This window comes from Manis javanica, chromosome 1, assembly GCF_040802235.1.
Source record: "Manis javanica isolate MJ-LG chromosome 1, MJ_LKY, whole genome shotgun sequence".
NCBI classification, from domain to species: Eukaryota; Metazoa; Chordata; class Mammalia; order Pholidota; family Manidae; genus Manis; species Manis javanica.
The window spans coordinates 138510561-138530027 of record NC_133156.1 but is presented as its reverse complement, the minus strand read 5'-3'; the positions used below and the strand labels follow the sequence as shown (position 1 = coordinate 138530027).

The 19467-nt window shown below is 38.6% G+C and overlaps 1 protein-coding gene across 1 annotated transcript in view; it reads right to left on the bottom strand.

Annotated features, from left to right (window-relative positions):
* Positions 1-8590: 8590 nt before the first annotated feature.
* Positions 8591-19467, bottom strand: part of MARCHF11 (membrane associated ring-CH-type finger 11) — a 102205-nt gene continuing 91328 nt past the window's right edge. The window contains exon 4 of the mRNA XM_037027028.2: positions 8591-9190. Within this exon, the coding sequence (XP_036882923.2) occupies positions 8868-9190 (323 nt within the window). The 3' untranslated portion in view covers positions 8591-8867. The remainder of the gene's footprint in view (positions 9191-19467) is intronic.

Below are 19467 nucleotides of genomic sequence, written 5' to 3'. Positions count from 1 at the left end.
GTGGCAAGTAATGAAGCTGGAGAGATTGGAAAGGGCCACATTCTTGGGTACTGTAGTAAGGAGTGTGGATTTTATTCTGAAGGCAGAGAGGACGAGGCTTTAACATGTTTTAATCAGAGAATGACAGGATTTGATTTATGGCTTAGAAAAATCACTCTGACAGAATTATGGGATTTGATAGGAGCAAAATTAGAAATGGGGAGAATAGATAAGAGGCTATTGAAGAAAGCTAGGCAAGAAATTTTGAGGGTCTTTATTGAGATAGTGGCAGTGGGCATGGAGAAAATGGGACTGGTTGATGCCCTGGCAGTAAATCCACGGGAAGACGGAATGTGACAATGATGGCTCTGCCTGGCCTGGCAACTGGGTGGCTTGTGTGCCACTTGCTGAGGAAAGGAATGCAGGGAGTTTGAATTTGAGGGCCTGAGGTAGGAAGATGTCAAGTTTAACTTTTAAATGTTACTTTGAGATGCCCATAGCAGATTCAGGAATTAATGTCACCGGAAGTGAGCTCACCGGAGGCCGAAGTGACAGCCCTGGATATGGGATTGGTCCGGAAGTGATATCACTGTAAGCCTGTCTGTATAAGTTGTGTTCAGAAATAAAACTGGGTCACTTGTCTGCCACCAGGGATCAGTGGGCCTCCTGATCCTAACTTAGGTTTCCGTGTCTTTCTTATATCTTTCTCTTTGTTTCCCTTAGTCTCCTCATCCACTCCTCTCAGGTTCAGCTGATTTTCTCTATTTCCCTCTATGATCAGGAACAAGACAAGGGTGCCCATTCTCACCATTCTTATTCAACATAGTACTAGAAGTCCTACCTAGAGCAATCAGGCAAGAAAAAGAAATAAATGTATCAGAATTGGAAAGAAAGTAGTAAAATTGTCTCTATTTGCAGATCACATGATTTTATATATAAAATATTCCTAAAGATTCAACCAAAAAACCGTTAAATCTAATCAGTGAATTCAGTAAAGCTGCAGGATACAAAATTAGCATACCAAAATCAGTAGGCTTTTTCAAAAAGATAAAGAAATCGATCCCATTTACAATAACTTAAAAAACAATGAAATAGGAATAAATTTAACTAAGGAGGTAAAAGATGTCTACTCTTAAAACTACAAGATACTTTGTTCAGGCTGCTGCTTCCAAGCTTGGGTCCCAGCTGGGCATGGAAAATGCTGAGCATAGTTCCCTACAGGAGCCAGATATATTTCCAGGGATGTCTCCCTCATATTCAAGTCACTAAATTATTTGCAGTTAAACCTTAGAAGCACGTAGAGTCTAGGTCACCAACCAGCCCAACAAGGGCTGGGGTGGAATGAGGGACCGCACTGTTCTGCTCTCACCCCTAGGATCCAGAGCTGCTGCTCTGCCAAGAGGCCAAGTGTTGAGAGCTCTGGTTTCAGGATCCAGTGAAGTCACTTTTGGGGTGACATCACTTCTGGGGTGATATTCGTTCCGGCCTTCCACAATGACCTTTATATGTTTTGTTCCTTCTACATAGTTTGTTAAGAGTTGTTACCATGAATAGATGTTGAATTTTGTCAGATACTTACTTTTTCTATATCTATTGAGATATTGTTTGATTGTTTTCTTCCGTTCTGTTAATGTGATTTATTACATTGGTTGATTAGTGTATGTTAAATATCCTTGTCTCCCAGGGATAGATCCCAGTAGGTCATGGTGTATGATATTTTTAATGTGTTGCTAAATTCACTTTGCTAGCATTTTATTGAGAATTTTTGCATCAGTATTTACCAGCAATAGTGGCATGTAATTTCTTTTCTAGTAGTATCATTTTCTGGTTTTGGTATCAGGATAATCCTGGCCTTACAAAATAAATTTGAGAGTGTTCATTCCTCTGATGAGTTTGGAAAGGATTGGTGTTAATTCTTCATCAATGCTTAGTAAAATTCACCAGTGAAACCATTTGGTCCTTGACATTTTTTCATTAGGAAATCTTTTTTATTACTGATTCAATCTCCTTACTAGTAAATGCTCTATTTTGATTTTTATTTCTCCCTCATTCAGTCTTGGTAAATTTTATGTGACTAAGAATTTTTCCATTTCTTCTATGTTATAATTCAACTTGTCATATAGTTTTTCATAAGTCTTTTTGTAATACTTTGAATTTCTGTGTCAGTTGTAATGTCTTTTTCATTTATAATTTTGTTAATTTGAGTCCTTTTCTTTTTTCCTTTGTTAGCCTAGCTAAAGATTTGTCTATTTTGTTTATCTTTTCAAAGAACCAACACTTAGTTTAGCTAGTGTTTTCTATTGTTTTTCTGTTCTCTGTTTCATTTATTTCTGCTCTAATCTTACCATTCCTTTTTCTGCTAACTTTGGGCTCAGTTTGTTCTTATTTTTTGAATTCATTAAGGCATAGAGTTAGGTTGCTTATCTGGGGGTCTTCCCTGCTTCTCAATTTAGGCAGTTAATGTTTTGAACTTCCCCTTAGAACTGATGCTGTGTCTCACAAATCTGGTAAGTTCTATTTCTGTTTCTGTTTGTCTCCAGAAACTTTTTTTATTTCCCCTTTAATTTCTTTTGTGCTCCATTGGTTGTTCAGGAGACTGTATTTAGTTTCCACATGTTTGCAAGTTTTCCAATTCTCCTCTTGCGATTGAGTTCCTTGCCACTGTGGTCAGAGAAGATACTTGGTACGATTTCAATCTTCTTGAATTTACTAAGACTTGTTTTGTGGGCTAACATTCGGTCTATCCTGAAAATGTCTCATGCGCACTTGAGAAGAATGTGTTTTCTGCTGTTGCTAGATGCACGTGTTCTGCATATGTCTATGAGGTCCACTCAGTTCACAGTGTTGTCCAAATCCATTGTTTCCTTATTTATGTCTCGATGAACTATCCACTGTTGTGGGGTACTGAAGTCGCCAACTGTTTTTGCTTACTGGTTATTTCTCTCCATAGGTCTGTTAGTTTTTGCTTTATATATTTAGGTGCTCTGATATTGGGCACATAAATATTTATAATTGTTATATCTTCTTGATATATTTACCCCTTCATCATTAGATACTTTGTCTCTGCCATTTTTAGTTTAACATACATTTTGTTTGTTATAACTACCCTTTCTTTTCTTTTTTTTGAGTTACCATTTGCTCAAAATGTCTTTTTCCTATCCCTTCAATCTCAGTCTATGTGTGTCATCTTAACTAAAACTGAACAAAACCCCAAGTTCTCTGACAAAGCAGGATTACTGGCTTTGCTCAGCCAACCAGCTCTGTCTGCTCACCTCTTGGCTAAATGTTGCTGGACGGCACAGCTTATATGAGCTGTCATCACACCTCCCAGTCAGATGGGGCCAGAATATACTCTCCACAGCAGTGGGGCTGGGATTCAGCTCCTTGCCTGGGTGTGGGAAAACTGGGCTCTAGGGCAGGCAGAACTCCTTGTCTGATCTGAGGCAAGCAGATCTGCACACTCCACTGAGTTGCCTGGCTAGTGTGAGCCCCTGACTTGGTTCTGCAGATGACAAAGCTGTTGGTTAGGATTACTGCATGGGCACTGCAGGTACAAACTCGGTCTGCCAAGATCCATGTGCTGCTTGTTGCTGCACTGGCCAGGGGAGGGGCAATGCAGCCAGCGTGCAGCTGCTTCACTTACCCTGTAATGCAGTCTGTCTTGGCTTCTGCGGTGCACGGCATGCTTCAGCCTCACACCAGTGTTCTAGGATTCTCTCAGTGGTGTCCTGTTCTTGAATAGCTATTAGCTGTTCTTCTTGTGAAGAGGAGCAAAGTCAAAAAGACCTGTCACCACCGTGGTCTGGAGGTCATCTTCTGTAAGAACTTTTCCCTGACCGACAGTCTGAGTTGTCTTTCTTATGCATTCCTTTCTTGAATTCTCATTTCCTGCATTGCAACATTTAAACCACTTTACCAAACTGTCAGTGCTTAACTGAAACCAGCCTTTTCTTACTGTTCCAGGAAGCTTTCCCTCGTTGTCACCTCACAGGCCATCCCTTGGACTTGTGCTGCTGTGCCCAACTTTTTTTGTCCCTCCATTGTTGCTATGTCTCCTGACCACTTCCCTCTTTATGGGGTACAGCATCTCCAGCCTGTCTGGAGAGCTCGTCATTAGCAATGTACCCAGAAGAAGTATTGGGGCCACATTGTATGGGTCACAATACTTTCAGCAATGGCATAATGGGGATGATGTCGTCGTGTTTGTCTAGTTCAGGATTAATGATAAGGAGGGAGGGGTAGAGAAGCAAGCATCCTGAGCTGCATATAACCAAACTAATTGCATTGTGAAGGGCATTAAACACGGCTGTTTTTTCTTCTCCTGGTCTGTGAATCAGTGCTTTGGCTCTTTCTTATTAAATCCTGAAACAGCAAGAGTGTCCCCCGAAGCATCTGCTGCATCCGCACACATCATCCTGCTTGTCATAGCAGCTTCTGGGCAGTTCCGTGTCCCCAAAGCCCCAGGGCTGTGATGAGGACCTGAAAGTGCCGCTGTAAGGTGTTTCTCCCCATGGTTCCCCACCCACAGCTGATTGCCCTTCAGTGGTCCAGACTCCGGGATGATTATTCCTGCTTGATGACTCCATAAAGCAGGATTTAAAAATACCCAGGTGGCCATTATCCATCCTTACACATTAGGCTCCATTCCCTGTGCATCTCAGAGCAAACCTTTTTCCTCCTTGTATAATAGCAAAAGTTATTTCACCCCATGAAAAATCATGTTGCAATATAAAACTTCTTAAAAAATATGAAAGAGTTGTAAGAAAACTAAGTGACTGCTAACATGTTTTGGAGAATCAGTATGAAGTGCTTTGGGATAAAGTTTATGATGTTTTTTAAAAGCACACAAAAGTTTTATAGGAAATTGTACATTGTTTTAATTCTCCAAATGACTCTAAGTATCCTATAATTCCTAGAGAAAAATCCCTTAAAATGACTTTGAAGTCTTTGACTAATTTAATACATTCATCCACTGTGTGTAAAGCCCCATCTTTATGAAGATAATGAGTTAATCTCTAGGTTCCACTGGGGGCCAGAACTTTGAACTTTGCTATAAATAACAGCACCTGCTGCAGTTCTGTGTCACAAACACTTGATGGGAACATTTTTCTGAACCAATAAACTGGAATTGAACTAATTGCCTAAAGTATTTTCTTAAGGTCTTTCACCAATTATTTCTCAATATACCAAACATCAACTATTTTATATGTTATATCATTTATATAAACATACAAAAAGTAAAAAACAAATCTTTGTCACTGAAGTTTGATAAAGGATTAACTTGGAAAGAAAATTTTAAAGTGTCACATATTTATAAGCTCCTGTCATGAAAATTTGTAAGTCAAAAAAATGAGCTATAAAAGAAAATATGGACAAAGCATGAACTCTGTTTAAAATAATACATCAACTGCTAGATGACAGCTAATTTAATTCTGGATAAGCAAAAACATTAATTTTGTTGTTTAATGCCATAGATAAGGGAAGATTGAGCATTAGCACATCAGCAAAATAATAGGTTATGTTAATATTGATTACTTATGGGGAAAATATAGAAAGTCAGAGACTAGGAGTTCCAGGCTGAAACAGTGAGAGAGAGTTAGTGGGACATGTAAAAAATTTTTTAAATGTTTAATAATGTTTAAGAAAATCAGATGATAAATATTATTTATGCTGGTAAGTGTTTAGGGATACTTTCAATGATGGAGAAACTATCATCTATTTCACAAGATCTATAATGTGCTTCCCTCTTCAGAATTAGGGTTTTCTTTCTTCTGGGAGAGAGGAAGAAAGTCCATTTGAAGCCCCAATGTCTCTCCTGTATTATCTAATTTATAGCAATAGCGCTTGTGTGTGACTGCTGCCTACTATTTCATTTTGTAGGATTTCTCCAAACTCAAAAAGGGTATGACCACAATTCATTACATTCCACCCTGACCTTGAAAACTGGGTATGTTGCCCTTAGATATGGGATCAAGAGAGGACACCCATCCCCCAGAGATGAACTTGTCAATTCTTACAACCTGCTGCTTGAACACCATTTTCTGAACCGTGTGGGATTCAGTCCCAGCTACCCAGCCATTCCCACAGGGTTAGATCATGTCTTCGCATGAATGCTATGCTTCCCCACATAAAATCATTCACCATTATTGGAACATGTCTCTCTTTTGTCCCCAGGCTCTTCCCAGAATGTTCTCCACTTGGCTGATTGGCAAACTTCTACTCATGCTTCCATACCCAAGTTCTGTCTTGGGTGATGCCTACCTCAGTGATGCCTCCCCTAGCTGCTCCAGGGAAACCTGATGGCTCCTCTGGACTGCCACTTCCTTTCACTTGCCTGTGTCCCAACACACAGCAGTGCCACATGTCCCCACACAGAGTTTCTCTGTGCACATGCCTCATTTAGTGACCCGCTGAAGGGTCTGGCACCAGAAGGTGCTCTGTAAGCATTTGTACTGCAAATTAGTGGCCAAAAAGGGATAGACTTCATACAAGTCTAAGTTTTTATAATATTGGGGAAGATTTTAAAAATTAAAATGCTTGCAACTTATTTCCTTTTTAAGGAATTGAAGGCAGCTCAAGTTTGAATTACAGCATTCACAATTGAAAGTTAATTGCTTCCATCATAACTCTTATTGCATATTAGAATTTTAATTATTTTTAAGCAGTGAATTCAGTTCTTTAAATGCACCCTCCTCCCCACCTGGAGTGTTTCTTTTAAGTTTCTTTGTAATCATTTCATGGATGGTATGCTTTGTTGAGTATGAATTCTGCCAGAATCTATTTAACACTGCTTTGGGTTGTGCGCAGGCAAGTGAATGCATGTGGATGTGTTAGAAGGTGGGGCTGTGAAGATGAGGGGAAATAATGGGTATAGATAAAAGGTACAGCCAAAGGGCAAGGTTCTGGGAAGAAGGGGAATTAGGGGTGTAAAGTCTTGTCAGAGTGACAAACCCCATCTGCTCTCTCACTCCAGATATCGCCACCTCGTGTACCCCACAAGGACATTACAGAAGGATTTCTTATCCACTATTCCTTTTTTGTTTTGAATGAGTTGCTATGAATACAAAGGTGTATACTAATTGGAAGGGTGGGCTTGCTAAACACTAGGGCTGTAATAGTTTAATCTGTGTCTAAAGTCTCTTTATCCAGTATTTTAACACAATGCTTAAACAATAGTACCCACAATTACTCTCTGTGAAATGTGGTGCTGTTGATAACTCCTCGTACTGCTTAAACTGTTCGGGACAAATCAATACCTGTGGGGTACAAAATAATACACTGTTTCTTTGACAGGATATTTACATCCCAGGTGTCCCTGTTAACAGAATCTGCCTTCTTGTCCTAGGGGGTAAGATTCTGCAAGGCAGAGACTAGTTATTTATACGACTGACCTCTCCCTCTCCAGGCCTCACCCAGCGAGTTGTGCCCCAGCAGTGTCAGATTAAAACAACAGTGTACAGAATAAGAATGTTTAGCACTCTCGCTTCCTAGATCTGCCCCTAAATAATGTTTGGGTTTTCCTTCCTTCATGACTTCCTGATACATTCTTCTCATTTTTCCAAACTGTCACATCCTTAACTCATTTGTGACACAATTTCTTAACTGGGAAAATACTATTTCAAGTATTGGTAGAATTTACTATATAGGCATCATAATGCTACCTGTAAAACATGAACTATTCTATGAATCATTCAAAGGTTGTTTTTGGTAAATAGAAAGTAAAGCTTATTATTTCATCCACTTTGCAATCTAACCATCAATTATTTCAAAGGACATATGTGTTCAACTCATGTTTCTAAGGACAGCGTGAGTGCCTGCCTCATCTATTCTGTCACTGCCCATTAAAATGTGCCATTTACCTCCATTAGGAGGATAAAAAGGTGGAAAATCCCCAGGTGCCACTAGTTAGCAACCTGTTCCTGGGAAGTCAATTGCCTCATTTTTCTTTTCTTCTTTTCATTTAAAAAACACTTATCTAGTGAAAGAGAAATGCTTCCCACTGCGATGAATATATTTCCTAGGAATTCATTAAACCAAGTAATAGGATCAGTGTATAAATGATTAAGTTGGTGTATAAGCTTTTACAGAAAGATAATCTAATTAAGATGGTGCTCATAGAAATCAAGACACTAATAATTAACCAAAATAATCACAACAGGTCTAGGAGAGGGCTATGTAAATGTGAGGCAGTATTGTTATTACACATGCCAGTGAAGCAACATTTTGGTGAGCTTATTGGGGACCTAAGGATGCAGGATGCCCTTCCTATGGAATACATGCTAGAGTAAAATTCTTTTACCCCATTCAAGTTTGTCTTTTCATAAGCTCTCTGTATTGTTTCAGCAGTTAGAAACCAATCCATCATTCCTAGAGCTTGATTCCTGCTGATAGGCTATTTCATCCCAGTGAAGAAGTCCCACCCTAGTTGCCAGCAAGCATGAGGCACAAAGAGAGCTGGTACGGAGCAACCCAGGTAGGCAATTTAGAATCTGCCCACAGCATTCTAAACTCTTCCCCATTCACTGCATGTCTGAAAAACTACACATGGAGCAAAAGGTTTGATGAAAATATATTTAAAACAAGCAAGAAAAATAGTTTTGACCTTACGGATAGCTTTCATCCTTCTTTTGGCTATGTATAGTTAAATTATTTGTACAATGATTTCAAGTACCAACTTACAAAAGATGTGATAAACCAGCAAACAAAAAACAAGAGGACTCTTTTTTTTTTCAGAAAAATGTATTTGCAATTCAAATGTTCATATAAAAAGCATAAATTTTAAAAAGGTCATAGATGTGTGTTTTTCGAAGTGCTATGGTTTTACCATTCATTGCAATTACATTCCCAAATGTGCAGGGTGTTCCACATCGCACCATCTTACGCTTTTGTCACACTGAAGTCACTCTCATCACAACCTCTCCTGAGCTGTTATCCTCTGACAGATCTTCATGGGGCCTCATCCGATTGAACAGATGTAATAACACATAGCCACACTGAAACCTTGGGGAGGTTAACTGTGTCGGGTGGACCAAGTTCCTATTTCGCAGAGCCGTCAAGGGCAGCCATAAAGTCCTGCTTGTGGAAGATTCTCCCCGGCTACTTTCCTCGATGTCTGTAGCTTTATCATAATTTAATACATCCCAGTGTAAGTTAACAGCTCGCCAGCGTTTAAACACTCTATAAACTGCAGCTCCTTCATGGACAATGAGACCTAAAATTCAAGGGAAAAAAAAAGACTGTCATTATCAAAAGTTAGGAATAGATTGAAGAAATAGTAGTTCTGTTACCCATCATCATGAAAACCATGGTTGTGATGACTCAAATATCATGGCTAATGGCAAGCTATCACCCATATGACACAGGAAGAATCAATGTTCAAAGAATAAGAGTACACTAATATGCAGAGTAAAGTTATCATGGATATAATTCACTTACCCCATCATGGCTCAGAACATACCTTGGGCATTTACATTGCCTTACGGGAATCATTAGGTTCATTTAGGCTTTCATCATATATTTCAGTACCCAAAGCAATGAGCCAATCAATGTATTAGGGGCTTGGTTCCAACTGACAATTTGGGAAAGAAACATATTAAAAAGTTACTATCATCACCTCGGTTCCTAAAACAATTCCAGACACAAAGGAGGTGCAGCTTTTTACTTTTACTCTCCTCTACAATTCAACAAAAATGTATTAAGCATCTGCTTGAGAGCTTTAGGTTTATTGTCTCATTCAGTTTTCATTTAGTTTTTATATCATTCAGTACTTAGGAAGTGAGTACCAGCATGTCCTCCACTTTACAAACAAGGAACTTGCTTAAGAGCGGACCACTAGCAGCAGTGGGGCAGGGATTCAAAGCCAGGCAGGCTGGCTCCAGAGCCCTTGCTCTTTACCGCTATAGAGTAAATGGGATGATTACACATCTCTGAGATAGACTGTCAGCAAAGGAAGCATGGTACTGCAAGAACCTCAGGGATCATAAACTGGCAGTCCCTAAGTCAGACCCCACCTCTGCCATTCACCGGAGCCCACCATGCCCTGCATTTCGCACACATTTACATTTCAGCATGTGCCCAAAAGTTTTTGAATTTGTGACCCCACACAAGGAGGGGCCCCTGGGCACGGTGGGGAACTCCCTTCAGATGGAGAAGTGACGACAAGCTCTTCTCCTTCAGGAGGTTGAAATGCCATTGAAAGTTGGTGGAGAGGTCAGCAAAGACTCTTTGGTTAGATGGATATGGCATGAACAGAACGTATCAGCTGGCCACAACCACATTTTAATGATAAATTTCAAAATGGGAGATTCCACCTTGGAGCATTTAAACCCTTGGGTATGTGCCCTAGAAGAACTCTCACAAATGTGAACAAAAAGCGTGTTCAAAAATAATACACAGTTTGTGTTTGAGAAAAAGTCACAATCTCAATGTCCATCTCAGGAAGGTGGATAAATTGTAGGGTGTGAATCCAATGTGCTGCAGAAATGAAACAGAAGGGAACAAAGGCACAGGCACTAGCATGGATAAATCTTAAAACAATAGTGCAAATCTCAAAGCCACATGAAAAAAAGTGAGTTTCAGAAAGAAATGAATGGGGTGAAGAAATACTATACGTTTTTATGGATTCAGATACATATGTTAAAAGTATTAAAACATGCAGGAAAATAATAACCATTAAATTCACAGTAGTGGGGAGGGAAGGAAAGAAATGAGATCCGGGAAAGGCTTCAGAGAGGGGATTCAACTGTATCTCTAATGTCACATTTATTTAACTTCATTTCTAATGTCACACTTATTTATTTCAACTGTACCTCTAATGTCACATCTGTAATGCAGTGGGGATGTACAACATATTATGTATACTTTTTGTGTATATGATTTATAATTTCAAAAATTATAGGGAATTTATTAGAAATACTGACCTAAGATGGACTGAGGAATAGACAACCAAAAAGGAGAGGAAATTAGGTGCCCACATTATATGTGAGGAGTAGAGTGGGAGAGGAAAGGAGAGCACAGAGGAACAAAGTAATAAACTTGTCACAGGAAAAATTCACAAGAATTGTAATGCAAGAAGGGGGAAAAATGGTCTCACATCTTTAAAGCTGGAATAATGAGTGACCGAAAGGATGCTGTGAACTTCCCACAGGTACAGTTGAGTAAGGTTTCTGAACATGTTTTTGTTAAGATTATTTCATTTTTTTAATCAGCTGAAACAATGCCTGGTAGGTGATGGAGATATCCAGTCCTTGAAAACTCACACTCACCTAACACAAGAATTTAAATTTTTTATCACTTCCTTATCAGAGACAAGCTTCCGATACATGAATGTGACTTAAGAGCATTCCAAAGATGTTAACATATCTTTGGCCATTAAAAAATTCATGTGATCTAAAACTGTTCTGATCAACTGTTTTTCCTAAAGAATAATCTTTAGGAAGATTATTAGAAGAGCTGACCCAACTGATTAGGTGTTTTCAGGTAACAGCCAGAATTAGGAGTCAAGACTACCAGATTTTAATTGATGATTCTATTATTAGCCTTCTGAAATCTCTGTGGCCAATGTTAAATTAATGTTAAATTTTTCTGCTTCTAAATGTGGGATCAACATATAAATCAAATACAAAAATCAAACGAATATTCATATTTGACCTGATTGTTTATAGGTCATAATGCATGATCAAAACCGAAAGTTTCTGTGATGAATGCCCTTGTACTGTTCACCATGTAAGAATTTATTCACTATGTAAGAATTCGTTCACCATGTAAGAACTTGTTTGTTATGCTTCAGAAGATTGGAGACTGATGAGAATTAGACTTGAGATGGATTAATGATTGTACATTGAGCATTGACCCCCCCTATACTGAATTTTATTGTTGTTAACAACCATTTGATCAATAAATATGAGAGATGCCCTCTCAAAAAAAAAAAAATTTCTGCTTCTACTTTTCCTCCTTAAAATGCCATCGGTATAGGTAATCTATATATTCAGAAGGGTAGTATTAAGATAAATTGGAATTCATCAATTATAAAGTACTCAGACCACCTCAGAGATGGTAACTATGTAAATATGTAACATTACTATTAATTAAAAATCAGTGTGAATCTGTGCGGTGAGGAGCCTTCACTCACACTGATCACGAAGCCAGGACAGCTTTGTTCCAGGTAACTGCAGTGATGGGGCAGCCCCCGTGGTGGTGGGCTCAGGGGACACTCATTTCACAGGGTCCTGTTCTTTTTTAATTGATTTCTTTCAAAAGGTCAGAAATCAGATCATTTTCTAGAGCTTAAGGTCACTTTCTGGGAATACGTTCCTGGTAGTTCTTTCCTCAATACATAAATCTACCCAACATGCCGAAATAAATCCCACAGGTCTTTATGGTACATTTTGAACTAAATTGGAAGAGAGAAACTACTTGAGGTTTCCATGAAGACACTGTCCTCTTTTAATTTCCAGCTCCATGTGCTGCTTCTTAGTTGCATTTCAAAGTATGAGTGATGCTTAGATTTTGTTTTATTCCCAAGAGCATTCGGAATTACTCCTTGCTCTTTGGAAGCTTAAACTTTACTGATATAGGAGGAACTCCGATCACCCTTGAGACTTCTCTACAATATGCCCTTTCCACTTTCTTCTTTACATGTCTGGAGTACAGCAAATGCCTTTTGTGCAGGAGGTTATGAGAAGACACATAAGTACTAGGATCGCTGAAACCCCAGGGTAAGGATTCATTCAACTCTAGTTTGTGTGTTGAAATTCCAGTGATTAAAGATCATCCTGCCATTCTTTCTTACTGATGATCGGTCTCCTTTTGTTTCATAAGGGAGAAACTCACTTCCTGTAGTAATCTTCACTCTAAGCAATACCTCAGGTTAGGCCTTAAAATCAATTTGTCACCCTAACATTTCAGGTCATATGAGAGTAGACTTAGATTTACTTTTTCACTTGACTCACTAGAACTGAAGGTAAAAGAAATGATAATTTCTATAAAATTTAAGTATTAACTATATTAGGACACTTCATAAATAACTAATGGCATGGATGTCAACAAGGTGTGGTTCATGAGAATTTGGGGGTTTGAGAGTTGAGCAGTGTGTGTGTGTAGCTGTTTTTTTTTTATCATTTCCTTGCTCAAACATTTAACTGAAGCATTCTCTTATTAATGTGCAAAGGAACATTTTTGTTAGGGGATAATCTTTAAAAACAAAACAAGTTTAAATAGTTTTGGTTTCATTGAAATAAAAGCACCACGTTTATGTAGGTAAAATATATATCGAATTTGAAAGTGGTATGTTAGTTGAAATGCTTATAGTACTAAAAGTGAGCTAATTACTCAAAGACATGATGGGGAAGACATCAGGGTACATCTGAGCACCAACACATACACATTATTTGTCTAGGTTTATTTCAACGAAGACAATAGTGTTATAATTAACAGAAACTTACAAAATTTAATAAACACAAACAAATTTTGATATTAACTAGCAAACCACTGGTCAAACCATCATTTCTTATATTACCAGTCTCAGCTTTTGTTTGAATAGGCTTGGTTGTTTTCTAAATTTTTATTAAGGATCTATTTTGTGCCAAGCACTGTGCTAAGTGCTTTATATGAACAATTTTCATTAACTCTACAAAAAAGATACCATTACTCAACAATTTCACAGTTGACGAAATTGAGACCTAGACAGATTCACCAATTTATCCAACATCATGAAAATATAAGAATCAGAGCTGAGATTGAAGCTCTAGTAGTCAACCCTGAATATGCCAGTCCTCCCCACACTGAATTTTCCACAGAAGGCAGTCTCTCCTAGTCACAGAATGATGACCAGCTAAAAGAGACCTCGTATGGACTGAATGTTTGTGTCTCTCTCCAACATATTGAAGCCATATCCCCAACATGATGGAATTTGGAGGTGAGGCCTTTGGGAAGTAATTAGGTTTATATTGAGTAATGAGAGTGGGAGCCTCACACTGGGATAATGTCCTTACAAAAAAATGGAAGAGACTGGAGCTCTCTATGTGTGCATGGATCAAGGAACGGTCATGTGAGGGCTAAGAAGATGGCCATGTGCAAACCAGGATGGCAATGAATACGCCATAACCCTGACCCAGACTTCACAGCCTCCAGAATTGTAAGAAATAAATGTTCTTTGTTTAAGACACCCAGTCCATGGTACTTTGCTACAGCAGCTCAAATGAAATAAGACAGATTTTGTAGACCTGTATCACCCTCACTTAAAATGTGAGCAAATTAAGTCCTAGAGACTGTGATTTGGGGGAAGTTATACAATGAGTTCCCGTCTTTAATCTCCCGTGTGTCCCTAACACTGTTCTACCTCTAGAAGAGCCTTATTTGAAGGGGACACTGTAAGTGGTGAGAGCTTCATCTGGGAAGCTGCACTCACCCCAAGCTTTTCCCAAGATGTGCAAGGCCCTGAGGAAACCACCAGGGAACATAGGCTGAAGGCCTGTGCGCAGTTCAATCAAAATGACCTTTGGGAAAGCTCGAGAACTCTCAACTCACAGCAGATATTTGACCAGAAAAGTCTCTTGTGAAAATGTCTAAGATTTCCAGGTTAAATTTCACCATTCTCCCTTGCCAAGAGTCTTCTCTCTCTTTTACTTCATCTCTTTCAGTAAAATTCATGCATACTCTATAAATATAACCCCACGTCATTCTAAGATGTCAGTGTGAATCAGAAGCAGCCTGGTGAGTTCAGGTCCCATTTAAGAACAGTTTAGCGTCAATCTCATAAAGTGGCCCCACATCCGGCTCTCTAATATCTGCTGCTTGAGAAGACCAGAGAGCATGGTTTTGCCAAAGAGGACTAACTAAATGAGACCATGGCCCAAGATACCCTGGGCTGTGATCATCTGCCAGAATGTAATAAAATGCATTAGTTCTCCTGGCACATTGTCCCAGCCTACCCCAAATTTAAATGTCTAACAGTTATGAACTTAGGGGCAATCACTTTAAAAGTCACCCCCCATTGTTGAAACTTCTTAATCCGAAGCCTGAAGAAATAACCATAAGTTATTACTTCTATGCAGTGTTTTTTGTTGACCTGAACTATATATGGAACATAAAGAAAAATAAAAAACAATGCAAAAATATAAAACTTAGATAAAGATTGAAAGATGAATACCTATGTTATCAGAGAAGTCACTAAGCTTACAAAACAAAGTTATCATAAATTGTTATCTTTAAAGTCAGGTCTCTGGGAACTGTGATGTCTTGATTATATATGGGGATTTTCTGAATATGCCTCATATAAGAATAAAGCAAAGAAACATCTCACGTAAAGTACCCTGATATCTATAAAAGCTGAGTTGATTTTTCTCTTGTTGAATTATGTGTGTGTGTGTGTGTGTGTGTGTGTGTAATATATATATTTATTCACAGAAGCAAGTTGAGAATGGCAGGTCAGTCATGAGAGCCTAAAGTTCAGGGGCTCAAATACTCAAACCAATGGTATTAAAATCATCTGTGCAAGAAATTCCTCATTACATCAAAACCTTGACACTAGAGGTTGGCCGATTTCCAAATATTGATGATCTAACTGACCCCACCCCCAAAGTAGATAATAGTACACATGAAGAAATGATTATTACAGAAGAGAAAACCCTACACAAAAGGAAATTCATGTATTTGTCCTATGTCCTCCTCTCTGCTCAATCTGCAGTCATCAGCCTGGATGCAAAGAGCATGTTTGTGCTGAATTTTCAGGGTTGATGACATCACTGCCTGGGAATAGAATAAGACTGCGCAGCCAAATTTTAATAAGGAGCATAATCTTTTACTAACTGGCAGTAAGGGAAGCACACCCTTTCCTGAAACGCTCTAATAGGCTGCATTTGCTTCTCGACCTGCCATCCCTGTTTCAGTTAGTGACCATTCCCCAGGTCAATTAAGCTGCAACCTGGGAATCACCTAGACTCTTCTATCCTCTTGCACTAAATTTTGTTAATTCTGTCTTTTTAGCAAATCCAAGATAAAACAATAAATCAGAGAATTCAGGAATGATCACTCTCACTCTCCTACATTTGCATGATGAGCTATTAAACATTCTTCAAAATCCAGATTCTTCCATAATTTTTTCTATGACCTACTCAAAATGAATCACTTCCTCCTGCCCTCCACTACTCTTACACAGGAAATAATTACATTAATACTGATGACCTAACTGGAACAATCTGCTGGTATGCCTGGGACCCCGATCAGCTGTGTGCTCCTTGAGGACACAGCCCTCTTCCTACCTCAGTGACAGATACACAGTAGAAACTCCATAAAGCTTTGCTAAATGAGGGAATGGGAAGAGGACAGTAGCCTCCAATGGAATCTAAAGTATGATAAAGATTGACTTAATCTAGCTGTGACAGTGCTATTAAAACAGAAAAAGATCTCAAGTTTTGTTCTTTTGAAACATTAGAGTATCTTAAGATATTAAAGATGAACTGAAACATGCACCCCAAAACTAGAGATGAAACGGGTTTGGGGATGGGGCCCATATTCATGACATTGGGTTTTGACTGAATGTCATGGAATTATGTATGTATGTATGTTTGTATGTATGTATGTATGTGTGTATACATTTGACCCTTGAACAACATGGGTTTGAACTGCGTGGGTCCACTTACGTACGGATTTTTTTCAGTAAATACACTATACAATTTTTTGGAGATTTAAAAATATGAAAAAACTTTTTCTTTTCTCTAGCTTATTTTACTGTCAGAATACGGTATATAGAATACAGAAAATATGTGTGAATTGACTGTTATCATTAGATTTTTGGTCAACAGTAGGCTATTAACTGTTCAGTTTTGAGGGAGTCAAAATTTATATGTGGATTTTCAAATGTGTGGGCAGGGGTGTTGGTGCCCCAAGCAGCCACTTGTTCTGGGTCTTGACTGTTCAAGGGTCAGGTGCGTGCGTGCGTGCATGCGTGCATGCATGTGTGTGTGTGTGTGTACACGCAGGGCCTGGCAGGAGAAGAAGAGTTAAAATTGTACGAGGATTTGTTTGCAGCCCCAGTAAATTATAGCAGCTTCCTCTGCTGTCTTGTTGGCTTGGTGGTATAATGTTTGCCAGCATCAATTCATCATGAGCTCAGATAGTTACAGAACAACTAAGCGCAAGCAAAACAGGGAGAAGAGATGCTGTCCATATATCTGACCACTTGCTTTTCTAAGAAGCCAATCCCTCCATCATTTTCATTATTTATTTTATTTCTCAGTAGACAGTAGACTCCTGATCTTTCGATTACTAGCTCTGTAGCATAAATCTACCATTGGCATACTCAGAGAATATTCTTCAAAAGCTGCAAACTTTCTTACACATTATAAAATACATGATAGTGTTAATTTTTAAAAAAGGATAAAAGAATTCACTGGAGAGAATAATTGTTCTATCATCTCTATTTCTACACAAAAGTGTTTGAATAAAAATAATATATGTATATGATTATTTCAATGAAAGAAAAAAGGAATGAGCCCAATACTTGTACAGAGAAGAGATACACTAGAGTCCCCCTATAACTGGGAGCATGGATTAGAATCAATTTAATTCCAGTTGTGCGCACTTCAAATCTGTCATTTCAGTTCATGGAGAGATGACACCTATATAGCAAAGGGGTAATGTCATACATCACAGGGATCAGAAATGGGCAAAATCATCACTGAATTTCATATACTGGGAATGATTTAATCCAATCCCTTCATTTAGTGGTTGAGAACTCTGAAGCCCAAAAAAGTGACAAGGCTTTCCCAAGAGTCCACAGTTAGTTAGCAGCCAGGCCCAGATTCACTGCCAGCACCTTGACAGCTGGTTCAGTGTACTTGCTCTATAAGAACTCAGACCTCAGGAGCTATTCTTGGCCCAAACCAGCCCTCATTAGTGTTTCTTTGGCTCAACGGATATTATACTGATGAGAAGTACACAGAATCAAAATCTCTTTTCAGTAGCACCAGAGGCTGGGATGGAAAGATCTCCTCTGACCTTTATCAGAGGAGTACTTTGCAGTTTGGATAGGAGATGGGAGGACTATAGTGAACCTCACAATTTATAAAAGTAAATAATTCTGCAAACCCAATGTAACAGTATTTGTTAAAAAAACAAAATGAAACTACCAACCTCCATCTTCTGTTAATTAAAGCTTTTGGAATTGAGAGTCTACTTTGGTAGATTTCCATTTGTTTTCCACACTGGTATATGGACTAAAGCCAGTTCTTGGAAGGAGACTATTAGTGCCTTTTTCTAGTGGCAAACAGAAATAAACAGAACTAATTTTCCCTTTCTTTTCCAATGGATAAACTGCATACTGAAAATTCACAGAACATGAACTTATTAATCTTCAGGGTAAACCATACACGTATTGGTTGTTCTATTTTTCAGGGTGAGAATAATCTTTATGTAGATCTCAACTGAAACATCCAATTAAAACCTGTTTATCTTCGTGACCTGTAAAAGGCTATTTCATTTTTGTTGGCTCTGTTTTTCATTTCTCTTAAATCAAATAGGCCATGGGTAACAAATACAAACACGCTACCATCTAAGCATAAATAAAATGTCCAACTATTCAATCACATTCATACAACACTAAGACTTCATTTAATTGAAAAGATTAACAGAATTTTTAGCCTGAGTATAAAAAAGCTCACACTTTAGTTTCCCTAAAGATTTTATTCTGTGATTTAGTAACAGAATTCAAGATTGAGATGTGATTCTTTTTTTTTTTCTTTTGGTATCATTAATCTACAATTACATGAAGGACATATGTTTACTAGGCTCCCCCCTTCACCAAGTCCCCCCCCACATCCCCATTCACAGTCACTGTCCATCAAAATAGTAAGATGCTGTAAAATCACTACTCGTCTTCTGTGTTGCACAGCCCTCCCCATGCCCCCTGCAACACTGTACATGTTAATCATAATGCCCCCTTTCTTTTCTTCCTGCCCTTATCCCTCCCTTCCCACCCGTCCTCCCCAGTCCCTTTCCCTTTGGTAACTGTTAGTCCATTCTTGGGTTCTGTGCTTCTGCTGCTGTTTTGTTCCTTCAGTTTTCTTTTGTTCTTATACTCCACATATGAGTGAAATCATTTGGTACTTGTCTTTCTTCACCTGGCTTATTTCACTGAGCATAATACCCTCTAGCTCCATCCATGTTGTTGCGAATGGTAGGATTTGTTTTTTTCTTATGTCTGAGTAATATTCCGATGTGTATATGTACCACATCTTCTTTATCCATTCATCTACTGATGGACATTTAGGTTGCTTCCATATCTTGGCTACTGTGCAGCGATAAACATAGGGGTGCATCTGCCTTTTTCAAACTGGAGTGCTGCATTCTTAGGGTAAATTCCTAGAAGTGGAATTTCTGGGTCAAATGGTATTTCTATTTTGAGCATTTTGAGGAACCTGCATACTGCTTTCCACAATGGTTGAACTAATTTACATTCCCACCAGCAGGGTAGGAGGGTTCCCCTTTCTC